The sequence below is a fragment of the Mesoplodon densirostris genome, chromosome 10 (assembly GCF_025265405.1).
Source record: "Mesoplodon densirostris isolate mMesDen1 chromosome 10, mMesDen1 primary haplotype, whole genome shotgun sequence".
NCBI lineage: Eukaryota > Metazoa > Chordata > Mammalia > Artiodactyla > Ziphiidae > Mesoplodon > Mesoplodon densirostris.
In genome coordinates, this window is record NC_082670.1 from 110,135,694 (window position 1) to 110,149,421 (window position 13,728).

At 49.7% G+C, this 13,728-nt stretch overlaps 1 protein-coding gene across 1 annotated transcript in view; it reads left to right on the plus strand.

Moving 5' to 3' along the window:
• The first annotated feature begins 8,343 nt into the window (after positions 1-8,343).
• The window catches only part of TXNRD3 (thioredoxin reductase 3), a 43,599-nt gene continuing 38,214 nt past the window's right edge, over positions 8,344-13,728 (plus strand). The window contains exons 1-2 of the mRNA XM_060111514.1: positions 8,344-8,356; positions 8,707-9,161. Of these exons, the coding sequence (XP_059967497.1) occupies positions 8,344-8,356; positions 8,707-9,161 (468 nt within the window). The remainder of the gene's footprint in view (positions 8,357-8,706; positions 9,162-13,728) is intronic.

Sequence of the window (13,728 nt, forward strand, 5' to 3'; positions counted from 1 at the left end):
TAGCTTTTATTGTTTTATTTGATCACCTTTGTACCCTATCATTTTTATTCTTGCTAGAGCTCACCACCCAGCATTTGTTTGTTTTTAGAGAGTGTCTGTGGGCCTTAAATGTTTGGCTTCTTTCATGCCTGGAAATATCTTTATTTTGCCTTCACAATGAATGATAGCTTTGTAATACTGAATAGTTAGGCTTCATATAAAGTTATAGGTTCCAAGTGATTTTCACCCAGAACTTTGAAGATACTGCTCTGCTGTCATGCTGATCTCTTGAGGGGCCCATCAGTCTCAGCATTCCTGCATTTCTTCAGTTTGGGGGGGAATTTCCTCTATTACTTCTTGGAAAATCTCCTCCCTTCCAATCTGTCTATTCCCTCTTTCCAGAACCCCTATTTGATGGCTTTTACAATTTTTTACTCTGTCCTTCGCGTCGCTTGACTTTTGTTTCATGCTTTCTATTTCTTTGTACTCTTATGATAATTCCTCACTTAGGTTTCCTAGAATGTGAATATTCCATTTTTCAACCCATCCACTGAGCTTTTGTTTTTCCTAATTTAGCAGTCAAGTTTTTAATATCTTTTTTTTTACAAAGGCCATATCCTCGTGCATCTCTCTGAAGCCATTAATTATACTTATTCAAAATTCCTGTCCTGCTCTCTCTATAAATTTGATCCCTCACTCTTTTGTAGTGTTACTATTTAGAGAACACAGTGGAAAGCCTTTCTCATTACTCATATTCAGTCTCGAATCATCACACAGATTTGCAAACAGATCTGAGCAGTTAGCGGCACTGGTGCTGAAATGGAGCCCGATCAGAGGGGCTCACGTCAGCCGTGTCTGGTGAGAATAGTGGCCCCTTTGAACCTACAGACGCTTGCCTTCCACCTCCTTTCTCTCCCCTCCCAGGCACTCCTTCCCACTGCTCCAAAGTGGTAGCTCATTTCACCCCTGGTTTACAGGTTGGCTTGGGGCCCATGAGGGAACTGGTTGGTGGGTCCTTGGGAGTCAGAGTTAGGTTGAGGTGTCCCCCCTAGGGGAGGAAAGAGGAGGAGGAAGCTAGGATGTGTGGAAATCCCTCCAAAGTCCAAGGGTTGAGCCAGGAAAATAACATCAGTTGAGCCATCTGCAGAAGGATTGGGAAAAAAAGGAAAGCCCAGCATGGGCACAGGTGAATGTGGGAGGCAAGTAAGGACATCGGCCCCAGGTGGCGCCTGTGCGTGCTGCTGAGTGTTCATGGCTGACCTTTCTCAGCCACCCTGCATGCCACCCTGCAGGGACCTGCATGTGGGATGGGTGGGGTTGGCCCAGAGCTTCTCAGTCGGATGGACAGAAACTTGTAACCCCGCCCCACTCCTGCAGGACAAGCCCCAAATGCCACTAGTTGGATTCCCAAGTCCTCCCCTTTCTGGATTTCATAAGATTCAGGCTCTGTGTCTCCTGTTTCTCTGAGACTGGGATAAATACAGTATAGTACCAAATTCACAGACTTTGTAAATGGAGAAAACTCAAGATCTTCCTCCAAGCCCAGCCTTGATATCTTTGCAACTTAGAATTTCAGTCTCATGTGTGTTATAAACAGCTTGTTGGCCAGACCTAAGAAATTCACCCACACTCCCTGGTTGGTTGAGTTTTCTTCCCTGAGTCTGTAGATATCCTTCATCACAACTTGACAGAAGAATGGTGCTTTGAGGCCTGTTTCATAGGTTTTCTAGTCCACAGGTTTGCTGCCCACTGCTACCATCTGTCAGATTCACAAAGCAGTGGTATGTACGCATTCCTGTTGGCTGAGTTTATGTAGATGCTAATTCTTGCAGCTGTTAAAAAAGGAGAACGGCAAAAGCAGGGAGGAGCACGCAGACCCCTCCTCTCAGAAGATTCTCGCTCATCACCGTTTAAAGGCAAGAAGCACAAATAATGCTGCAAGATAAGAAAATAAAGAAAGGAAACCACCAGGATTCTAACAATCGACAATGACTGTTCTTCCAAATTAGATACTGGAACTTGCAGAAAGGGGCCAGATCGCCAAAAACTATTATTCTGCATCTTTAACCAGCAGAGGACACCTCTGCAGTTGAGGAATAAAGTGAATTCTTTTAGGTGAAATCATTCCTGCAAATGAACAGGACCCAAATCAGAGGCCAACATGCAGGCTCCAGTTTTCTGAGGCCATTACCAGTCCCTGGGAGGAAAGGGGAAAGGGCAGCGAGTGACACCCACCCCACCCCACGCCGGCCCCAGGACACAGCCAGCTTTGTCGCCTCCCGCTCACGTTCCTGAGACAGCCCTTCCAGGGAAACGGGGTGGCTGCACTTCGATTATTTCACAGCTGGAAAGCAGCTCAGGATGTGGCCTCAGAGCCATCAGCAGCTTGTTCACTCTTGTTCTCTGAGCGCTGTCTGCAACCGGCGAGCATCCCTCCAGCTCCCGTGTGCTAAAGGACACTGATGTGTTCAAGGAGAGAGCCAGAGCCTGAGACAGGAGGGGCCGACACAAGAGGTGATCGTGCACACCGCACCCCCAGAGACCCCATCCTGCACCCTCGCCCGGGTGGACTTTCTGTTCTCTGCTTTCACTCCTACTTTCCGTGTCAGCCGTGTGCCAGCACACACCTAGCACTGATGACACAGTGGTGACCACATGGCCTGCTCCCCGCCCTTCCGCTCTGGGGGAGGGGGTGTGCCAGACATTAATCAGAAAATCACACAAGTATAGCATTACAAATGACGGGTTGTGCAAGGGCTCTGAGAACATGTCACAGTCTGGGCTGATGGCAGAGTGTGGTCCAAAACTGTCTGCAAGGGGTCCTGGGCCCGGCTCCCAGAGGGCGTGCCGTCTCCCTGCCCAGGCCTCTGGGGAGAAGTGCCATGCCATGCGGGTGGCCTACAGCTGTGGGCTGTGGCGGGGGTCCCACGCTGCCCCTGGCGGGCATCCTTCTCCTGCCTTTTCGCCCTTCGCTCACTGTCTCCGCCCCTCCTCAGCCCCGCCTTCCGTTCTGCATCTCCCTTGGCCACTTACTAAGATGTGGGCTCCAGCAACTCACGACTTCTCTGGGCCTCAGTTTCCTTGTCTGTGTAATGGGGACAATCCAAGTAGCTCAGAATCAGAAGGCTACCGTGCGGTTTCAATGAGTCAATACAGGCCAAGCGGCAGCACACTTTCTGTCCGTCCTTCCTTACGTCGCTGCCTGTGCACGTGCCTTCTTGCGCAGGGCGGGGCTCTCGGTGGCCGACCAGGACCTTCCTTGAGAACAGAGCACGCCTCTGCTCTTCCGGTTCATCAGGGAGTCCACACTAGGCATTTCCGCTCTATGGAACCCTCCAGGGTTCACGCCATGCGCTCATACCTGTTTCCTCCGTGAACCCGAGACGGGCTTGACCTGTTTAAGAGGAGAAATCCAGACCCGGAGCGAGGGTTGCTGAATGGGGAGACGTCCTGCGGGGGCCGGCCCCCGCGGTCCCGAGGCGCCCAGGTGCGCCGGCGCGGGCGGCGGGGACGCACCTGCGTCCAGGTGCGCGGAGAGGAAGCGCCTCGCGCCGCCCGCTTCCCGAGCAGCTACTGCCACCTGACGGCCGGCCGCAGAAGTGACGCTGGGCGGGCCCCCACGCGAGGGCGTCCTTGCGGCGCTGCTCGGCAGGCGGACGCGCCTCGGAACGCGCGGAATCCCGGCAGGAATCCTCCAGCGGTGCCAGGCCCCGGGCCCTGCTGCACGGGCGCTGAGAGACGAGCGCGCCTGCGGCAGAGGAATCACCTCCGGGAACCGACCGCGGAGAGCGCAGCCAGTCCGCCCAGCGGCCGGCGAGCCCTGGTCCCGCGCTGCGCTCCAATCCGCCGCTCGCTCTGGCTTACAGCTGCTCTGCATCTGAGGCTGCACCCTTCCCGGCCCAGTTGTCCAAGAATCCCCGGGCCGTGCGGGAACGGCAACTTCCGGGCCCGAGCCCGACATCTCCCCGCGGGGACCCGGGGCTGGCGCAGTGGGCAGGCCGCCCCCAGCGGCCTCCGCCCTCCCCGCGGAGTTACCTTCGGGGCTGGAGCCGCCTTTCCCGCTGGGACCTGAAGGAGGCCACGCGCTGTTGGCGAGAGGCTCTGCTTTCAATAACGGCAGAGAGTCCTCCGCCCCTTCCCTGGAGGGCTGGGGGCCGCGGTGCGAATGTGCCACCATCCCTTCCTGACCCTGTTTACTAAGGACTCTGGAGCGTAGGCATTTCCAAGGCAAAGAAACTGTTGACACCTCTTCTAAAAAAAAAGACAGTCGGACCTGCCGGCCTGACTTCCGTTTATGTAACTTAAAGAAACTCAGAAGGTTCCGCCTGCACAGGCATTTCCATGACTCAGACCTCCCCGCTACCTTTCCCGGCTGCTTTCTGGAAAGAGCAACGCCAGGAAACGGGCGGGGGCAGCTCTCCCTTCACTTGAGTGGCCCAGCCTGACCCTCTGGTGCCTCCACGCCTGGGAGGGGAGAGTGAGTCTCTGCTCCAGCAGGACCTGAATCCCACTCTGGTGGGTCCCTTGGCTCAGGGGAGCCGTGCTGGGCTGACCAAAGGCTCCTCCACGTGCGGAAAACAGGGAGAGAAGCACAGCAAAGTCTGAACGACTCAGAACACCCGGAGTGGAGAAAGAGAGGTTCCCTTCTGCTACCTTCTGAAATCCTTGTTTTCTTTCCCCGTGGGAGACTGTTGGCAAAAGAAGCCCCGGTTTTGTCCCCTCCCTGTGTGCATGTCCTTGGTGATGGGACTGCAGCCCATCCTGTCAGGAGGAGGGCAGGATACCTCTCTCTGGCCCTTTGGTCGACAGGAAGTCGCAAAAGAGAAGGTGTTCTGGTTCCCAGCCAAGGCCTCTGGAGGCCTTGCATGCTTCCTGTCTCTCAGAGATCTCTGGGCCTGCCTGCTGCAGGATGAGTCACCCAGCTGTCCCAGCTGAATCTCCGGATGTGCTAGGAAGCTGCGCGGAGAGGAGTGAGGCCACACGCTGACTCAGGGCTGACTCACAGCTGACACGGCAGCAAGCCCCGCAGAGCCCGGCTCAGAAGGGCAGAACCCTGCCTCCTCAGACCACGAGCACCGAGGGCTGTTGATGAAGGATGGTTCCTTACGCAGCAGCAGCTAACTGACACACCCGCTGCCTTTATTTTTCTGCCCGTCCTGGGCCCACTCAGTGTCACCCAGCTGGATAGCCACGTCTCTGGGTTATTCCCCCACTCTCTGCCCTCTGGGGCTCGGTGATAGGAAAGCAGCCTCCCACTAAGGAAACTTTACAAACAGTGGGTGTCCGCGGAGGCCGGGTTGGTGAGCCCTCTGCACTGAGGAGCAGCAGGGGGCTGCTGCCCAGGCTCCGGTTTTTTCCCGAACATTTTCCTCCTTCTCTTTGAAACAACTGCTCTGTGGGATGGCGGATTGGCTGGAGCATTTCTTCAAGGGTTAGCTCCTCATTTGGGTGGAGGAGATCCTCAAATAACTTCTTGAGAAATGCTCTGTGCAGGGTCAACCTCCTGAGTCCTTCTATGTCTGAAAACACCTTTACTTTGCCTTTAAACATTGGCTTATTCTAGATGTCTAGGTGCAAAATTAATGTTCCTCACAAATTTAGAGGTGGTGTTCCTCTTCCCCCCAGCACCCAGAGTTACTGGTGAGGCATCTGATGCCAAATGCATCCCCTGCCACACCCACCTTTTTTGGAAGCTCGTAGGATATTTCCATTATTCTTGATATTCTGAAATTTTGTGCTGCTGTCTTGTGGGTCTTTTTGATCCGTTATGCTGGGCACTCAGAGGGCCCTTCTGGCCTGAAGGCTCATGTGCTGGGAAGTTGTCTCCTATTATTACTATTATTGTCCTATTTCTGTCCCTTTTTCTCTGTCTATATTTTTGGAGCTTCTATTGGACAGACATTGTAACCTCATGGATTGGTTTTCTTGGTTTCTTATCTTCTTTCATATTTTCTGCCTCTTTATTGTGCCATATTGTGGGAAATTTTCTTATACATAGACACGTGCGTATACATAGAAATATATAAGTGTAGATAATTATGTAATATATATAATTCATATCATACTTATATATAATATACATAATATATATTATGTACAATATTTTTATATATAAATAAGTTTTGGCAACAATACATCAAATTTCTAAGAGTTCCAGTTTTCTAATTGTTTCTTGTTTTATTTATTCGTATTTTCTTTATTTAACAACTTAATTCACATGCCATGAAATGCACCCATTTAAAGTGTAAATTCAAAGGCTTTTAGTATATTCACAGAGTTATGCATCCATCGCCATGATTTTAGAACATTTTTTTCTCAAGAAATATCCTATAACCCTTAGCCCGCACTCCCCATGCCTCCCTATTTTCTCCCCTGCTGTCCAGCCCGAGGCAACCACTAATCTAGTTTCTGTGTCAATGTCTTCTTGGCTCTATCATCTGATTTCTTGAATCTGACTTCAATGAATTAAGGACTTACAAGGGATAAGAGGTGATTAATTAGGCTGTTTGCTGCCCCAGGAGACAAATATGGAAGAAAAAGACAAATATATGTTGAAAATTAAAGGATAGAAAATGATATGTTTATAAATACCAACAAAAGAAAGTAGATTGGGCCACAGTAATATTTTGAAAAATAGAATTTAACAACTGAAGAGTTAACAAGGACAAAGAAGGATATTTTATGATTAAAAATATACTCCATTAACAAATTATGAGTCATGAATTTTTCTGCACCTAACATCATAATCCTGAAATATTTTTATTTGTTAAGATGCTTTTTATTGCAAGTAACAAAACCCACAACTTGAGCTGGCTTCCATAATAAAGGGAATTGAAGGGAATTGCCGTGCTGATTCTGGAGAAGGCAGTACCCCAGAGGGAAGGGCCCGAGACCCGAGTCTGTCCCTCCTCCGACATCTGTGTGGCCTTGGGAAGATCCTGTTCTCATCTCCATCCTTAGCTGTCTCACCTCTCAGGTGGAGACAATGATCTCTCCTTTCTGGGGCTGTTGGGAGGAGTAAATAATGAAACTTCACACAGGTACTGATTGTGGGCTTACCAGGTGCCAGATGCTGTCTTAAGCACTTTATGTGTATTGACTCTTGTAAATTCACATCAACCCTTTGAGGTAGGAACTGGTATTAGTCTCATCCTATGACTCTTGTCTCAGACCACTGACTGGGAAGCAGTGGGGCTGGGATTCTGAGCCAGGCTGTCTGGCTTCAGAGCCTGTGCTTTTTCAGAGCTTAATTAAAATACAGTTTCCTAAAAACAGTGTCATAGTTCTGAAAGGCCCCACCAGTGAAGCTTTGATGGATCAACTAGATGTAAGGCCATGAACAGGATACAAAGGAAAACCCAGGAAGCAGGGAAGCAGAAAGAAATGTGTTATCCTTTCTCTCAATGACCCAGCCTCTGGCCAAGGAGAGGACCAGAGGCTGAGGACGGGGAGGGGACGGGATGTTTCATCGTAAGGAAGCCTGTGAAACTCTTAAATTTTGAAAACTAAGGTTAGAGCCATCCTCAGGGCCAAGTAGATAACAAATTTGGCACAAGGGTGTTGAGGACAATAAACCTAAGTTGAAGCTGTAGGCAGCCCTTTCTCCTTACTATCATATTTGTAGCCATAAAGCCAATTCCACAGTAAAGTAGGTGATACTTAGAAAGGAACCTGCAAGGGGCTGTGAGTGAATGGTCAGCAGGAGACCTGGTTTGACCTCAGCCTGCCTGAGAAATGACCTCAGGCATCTCCCTCTCATACTGCCCCCTAGAAAAAGCTAGATTTGCTGGATGAGGGAGAACATCTAGGCTGAGTAAACAGAAAATGCAGGGCTTCCCTGGTGGCGCTGCTGATGCAGCGGACACGGGTTCGTGCCCCAGTCCGGGAAGATCCCACATGCTATGGAGTGGCTGGGCCCGTGAGCCATGGCTGCTGAGCCTGCGTGTCCGGAGCCTGTGCTCCACAACGGGAGAGGCCACAACAGTGAGAGGCCCGCGTACAGAAAAAAAAAAAAAAAAAAAAAAAAAGAAAAGAAAATGCAAAGACCCTAATGCGGGACTGTGTTTGACGTAACTGAAGCACAGGGAGAAAGCCAGTGTGGCTGAAGCACCGGGAACCACAAGGTGTCAGGAGATGACCCCTGCGAGGGACCAGGCCACGCCTGCTGGTCTTGTGGTTGAATATCTCTCTTTATTGGGGTTTAATACATTCATCCTACATCCACAGGGGGCTGTAAGTCATGGTGAGCAAGTTAGCCCTGAGATCCCCCACCCAGCCACCCAAATGATGGATACAGGATTCCTGTTCTGGCACAGATGATTTCAGGGTCCCTTTATTAGAAGTGCCTCCAGAATTCTATGCAGTATGGGACTGAGGGGTAGCGACCTAGGAAATTCCTTTAAAAACTTGGTAGAGATAAGAAACACAGTAGTATTTTTATTTACTTTGCTGGATATAAGCTTTAAAAAATAGCCATCTTTCCTAAAGATGGTTTTATTTATTCACTCTTTCCAAAGATTGAGACATCCATCCTCACTGAAGACCATATATCTATTTTTAAGGTGGCCTAAAGGGGTTTGTGGAGTGGAAGTAAGTCCTCCACAGGGGTCACCCCTGGGAGGTCACACGGAGACTGGGCGGTCCCGCGGTGCGCGTACCAACGTTGGGATAACAAGACCATATAGCTCGGCACCCGCCCCTTTGCGAAGGGCAGGCAAGTCCCCACAGAGGCCGAGCAGAGACCTAGTTCGCATGCGCCGGGGGCGGGCCGGGGCGAGCCGGGGCGGAGCCAGCGGCCGTTGCAGGGCGTGGGCGGCACTCGGGGTCCCTGCCTAACTTTCGTCTGCTCTGCCGGAGCCGGTGTCTCCTCTTCGGGCAGGCCCGGCCCAGCCGGGAGTGACACCGCGGCCCTGGCGCAGCTGCCGCCGCAGCCGCCGCCGCCCTCGCGGGCGCAGACGTCCCCGGGACCAGCGAGCGGCGCCGCCCCCAACCGCCGACTGGGCAATGTCCGCGGCGTATCCGTGCCGCGGTCGCCGCCCGGGCGCCGGGCCCGCCTGTCCGCCCCCGGGACCAGCCGCCTGTCTTCCGCGGCCCGCGAGGAGCTTCGGCGCCGCCTGCTGGGCCTTATCGAGGGCCACCGAGTGGTCATCTTCAGCAAGAGCTACTGTCCGCACAGTGCGCGGGTAGGCGGGTACGGGCTTCCAGGCCCACTGGTCCGTCGCCTCCGCGACCCCCCACCCCTGCCCGGGTCCGCTGGTCCGTGTCCGCCCGCTCCCCGGGCCTCGGGCCCGTCCGTTCCGCCCTCGCCCGCGGACCCCGTCTGGAAGGCTACACCGGCCCTGCTGTCCTCGGCTGGGCCACGCGGTCCTGCCTTCAGCCTCCGGACGGGCCTGCGGGCGAGAGCCGCTGTCCTGCCCTGGCCGCGAGCCTGGTGGACGTGGGCGGGGGATCCGGAGGGAAAAGGCCTCACCGGTCCTGTTCTGGGAGGAGAGCAGCGGGGAGAGGCCGGCGCTGGTCCCGTCCCGACCGCGTGCCCCTCATCCTCTTGGCGCCTCAGCGGCAGTTTGGGCCGGACTGCACGCGGCCCCTCACTGCACCTGTGTTGTGAGTTTGAGCAGTGATCTTCTGGAAGACAGACCCATCTGTATGGTTGCACTGCGTATTTGAGCTATACTTCACGTTATTGAGAGTCGAAATAATACGCGGAAGATGCACAAGCATAAACTGTTGGGATAGGTGCGTGAAATTACGATTTTCAATCTTATTTTCAGATTTCCATTGACTTATACGTTGTTCAGGCAAACGTGTATCCCGCACGTGCTCCTTCCAGTTTCTCTAGGAAGACCACACTCCGGCAGGAGCCTCCTGATCCCCTGGTTCATACCACCCCCCAGCCCCCCCCACCACAACCAGGGTGACCACTAGCGAGAATTCCTTGCTTTTCCTTACAGTTTTGCCGCCAAACATATGTATCGTTAAACCGTACCTTGTTCCTTTTGGCTTGTTTTAGTACTCTATGTTAAGTAGAATCATGCATTTGTATTCTGCACTTTTTTCCTTCAGCAGTTATGTTTTAGAGATTGATGCATGTTAGTACCTGTAACTGGGGTTTGTTCTTTTTCATTACTGTAGTCTTCCCTAGGATGACTCATAACCACAGTGTATCAGTTCTGCTGTTTCTAGTTTGCTCTCCAATACAACATGGTTATGCCTATTCTTACCGTATGGCCCGGTGCACGTACACAAGACTCGCTATTTTAGAGTAGGCTTTTTTTTTTTTTTTTTTTCCTGCAGTACGCGGGCCTCTCACTGTTGTGGCCTCTCCCATTGCGGAGCACAGGCTCCGGACGCGCAGGCTCAGCGGCCATGACTCCCGGGCCCAGTTGTTCCGCGGCATGTGGGATCTTCCCAGACCGGGGCACGAACCCGCGTCCCCTGCATCGGCAGGCGGACTCTCAACCACTGCGCCACCAGGGAAGCCCTAGAGTAGGCATTTTGAAGATGAACGGCTGGCCCACAGAGGAAGCATGATTTCTTCCTTAACGAGGTGATACCAAAATGTTTTTCCACGTGGTCTTACCACTTACCCCGCCGCTGGCAGGGTATTAACAGTTCCCATTACTCTACATCCTTGCCAACTGTTGATATATTTAATTATTGCCATTCTGGCATTTATGAGATAGTATTTCATTGTGGCTTTAGCTTTGCATTTCCCTGATGACGTTGAACATCTTTTCACGTGTTTACGGGTCATTTGAGCTTCCTCTTCTGCAAAACGTTCAGATATTTTGCTTATTTCTCTATTAGGTTGTTTTGTTTATTTATTGTTACTGATTTATAGGCGTTCTTTATGTATTTTGGATACTAGTCCTCTGGTGATATGTATTGGAAAATCACCCAGATTTGGCTTTTCTTTTTACTCTCTTTTTGGGATCTTTTGGTTAACTGAAGTTTGGAAGTTTAACATGGTTGACTATCACTCTTTTTCTTTTCTGGTTTGTGCTTTTTGTGTCTTATTTAAGAAACCTTCTTCTTTAATTCCACCTGGACTTGAAGCTGAGGACGTGTGGGGATCCAGTTCATTTTTTCCTTTATAACTTGTCAGTTGTCCCTGCTTCATTTTTTGGAGAGTCCATTCTTTCCACGGTGGTTTGAATGCTCACTCATCACCTCTCAGGTTCTCACATATGTGTTGGTCTCTTTCTAGCCTCTGTCTTCTTTCTCTACGTATTTAAGTAGTCCTTTGGAGCTTATAAAAGGGCCAAGCGGTTAGAACTGTGCCTGGCCACTGCTGTGTCACTGGGGCCTATAGTAGTATGAGGCAGGTAAGTGAGCTGAGTGAATAAACAGCCTTAGATTGTTCTGGTCAAACTTTTGCTGACACAGAAAATCTTAGGACAGATGATTTTCTGTTCTGTGTGTGTCACCCCTTCCAACAACGTGGCCACTACTTTGAGTCCTGTTACATAATTGGACAGCTCCGTTTACTGGAACTTTTAAAAAATTGAGCCGAAATCTGTCTCCCTGAAACATTTACTCACTTTTGGAGGTGATTGTTGCTCCAGTGCACAGAATTAAATATCTGGCTTCTACTTGGATGGCAGATATTTCAGTATTTTCCCTGAGTGTTTTTCTTTCCTGGCCAAGCTTTTCATGTGTTTATGTCATTTGTCTCTACATGTGACCCTTCGCTAAATGGATTGTGCAATAGTTTGACCATGAACCGCTTAAATGTGTCACCCAGACTGGACACCGTATTCCACATCCCTACCTGTGCAGAGTCAGGTAGAGAGGTTTGTTCCTTTATTGGGCCGCTAATGTCATTCAGCAAGTGTTACTGGGTGCTTAGTGTTTTGGGCTGCAGAAATGAATAAACTGTGGCCTTGCCTCCCGAGAACTCATGGTCTAATGGAGCTGTGATCAGCCAGTTCTCAGGTACCCAAAGAAACGTGTGTGCAAGACAGGTGCTGTGGGAATGAGAGACAAAAACAGCTGCTTCTGTGGGGATCAGAAAAATTAAGGACGTGATGTTTAAGCTGGTCCTTGAGGGATCAGGTGGATGTAGGCAAGGAATAGCATCTAGCTGAGGAGTTCCTATAAGCAAAGGTAGGACATGATGCCATGAAAATAGTGGGGCTGAACACAGGGTGTATGAAAGGGAATCAGGAGAGTAAAGTGGCAAATGGCCGAACTTCAGTTTCTCAGCAGTATTGAGATCTAAAAATGCGTGGTGGTAGGCGTGGACTTCATGATGTCAGACTTGTGAGGAGTGAAAGGGTCTGACCTGTGACCTGGAATCTGGTAACTGTGTGGAGTGGGCTGCACGTGTGGGCACCTGACCAGGCGGGAACTGCCTGTGAGCCACATGCAAGACCACGGCCCAAAGGAAATAGTGAAAAACACGCGCTCATGTTTTAGCCCCTTCCCCATATTAACTGTAAGCCATGTTTTCCCCAACCCTTAATTCATACATCTGTGGATTAAAAATGTATACTTCCATTGGTTAGCTTTTGTGTTCTGTAGTAAAATACACGTAGCATAAGGTTTACCGTTTTAAGTTCAGTGGCGTCAAGCACATTCGCGTTGCTGTGCAGCCATCACCACCAGGCAACCACGGAACTGTTTTCATCTTCCCCAGCTGACACTCTGTCCCCATTAAACAGTAACTCCCCGTCCCCCACCCCAGCCCCTGGCCCCGCCATCTGCTTCCTGTCTTAGGAATCTGACTCCTCTAGGGACCTCATATAAAGGGAATCATACAGTATTTGTCGTTTTCCGACTGGCTGATTTCATTTAGTCTGATGTCCTCAGAGTTCATCTGTATTGTAGTATGGGTCACAGTTCCCTTCCTTTTTAAGGCTGAATACTATTCCACTGTCTGTATAGACCATATTTTCTTTATCCATTCATCCATCGATGAACAAGTGGGTCACTTCCACCTTTTGGCTACTGTGACTATTGCTGCTGTGAACATGGGTGTACAAATATCTGTTTGGGTCTCTTTTCAGTTCTTTTGGGCTTATACCCAGAGGGGGATTTGCTGGCGCATATGGTATTTCTATATATTTTTAATTTTTTTAGGAACCGCCATACTGTTTCCCATAGGGGCCATACTATTTTAAATTCCCACCAGCAGTGCACAAAGGTTCCAGTTTCTCCACATCCTGGCCAACACTTGTTATTTTCTGTTTTTTATACTGTTTTTGTTTTGATAATAGTTATCCTAATGGGTGTGAAGCGATATCTCATTATGGTTTGATTGGCGTTTCTCTAATGATTAATGATGTTGAATATCTTTTCACATGATTATTGACCATTTATTAATGGACATTATCTCTTTTGGAGAACTGTCTATTCAAGTACTTTGTCAATTTTTAAATTGGGGTTTTTCTTGTTTGTTTAGTTATAGTTCTCTATATATTTTATATGTTAATCCCTTATCAGATATATGATTTGAAATATGTCTCCAATTCTGGAGTTGCCTCTTTACTCAGTTCATAGTGTCCTTTAAGGCACAAAATTTTTAACTTTCATGAGGTCCAATTTCTCTGTTTTCTTTTGCTGCCTATTCCTTTGGTGTCATATGCAAAATACCACCAAATCCAGTGCCATAGAGCTTTTGTCCTATGTTTTCTTCTAGGAGTTTTATAGTTTTAGCTCTTACATTTAAGTCTTTAATCCATTTTGAGTTGATTTTTGTATATGGTGTTAGGTAAGTGTCCAATTTCATTCTTTTGCATATGGATATCC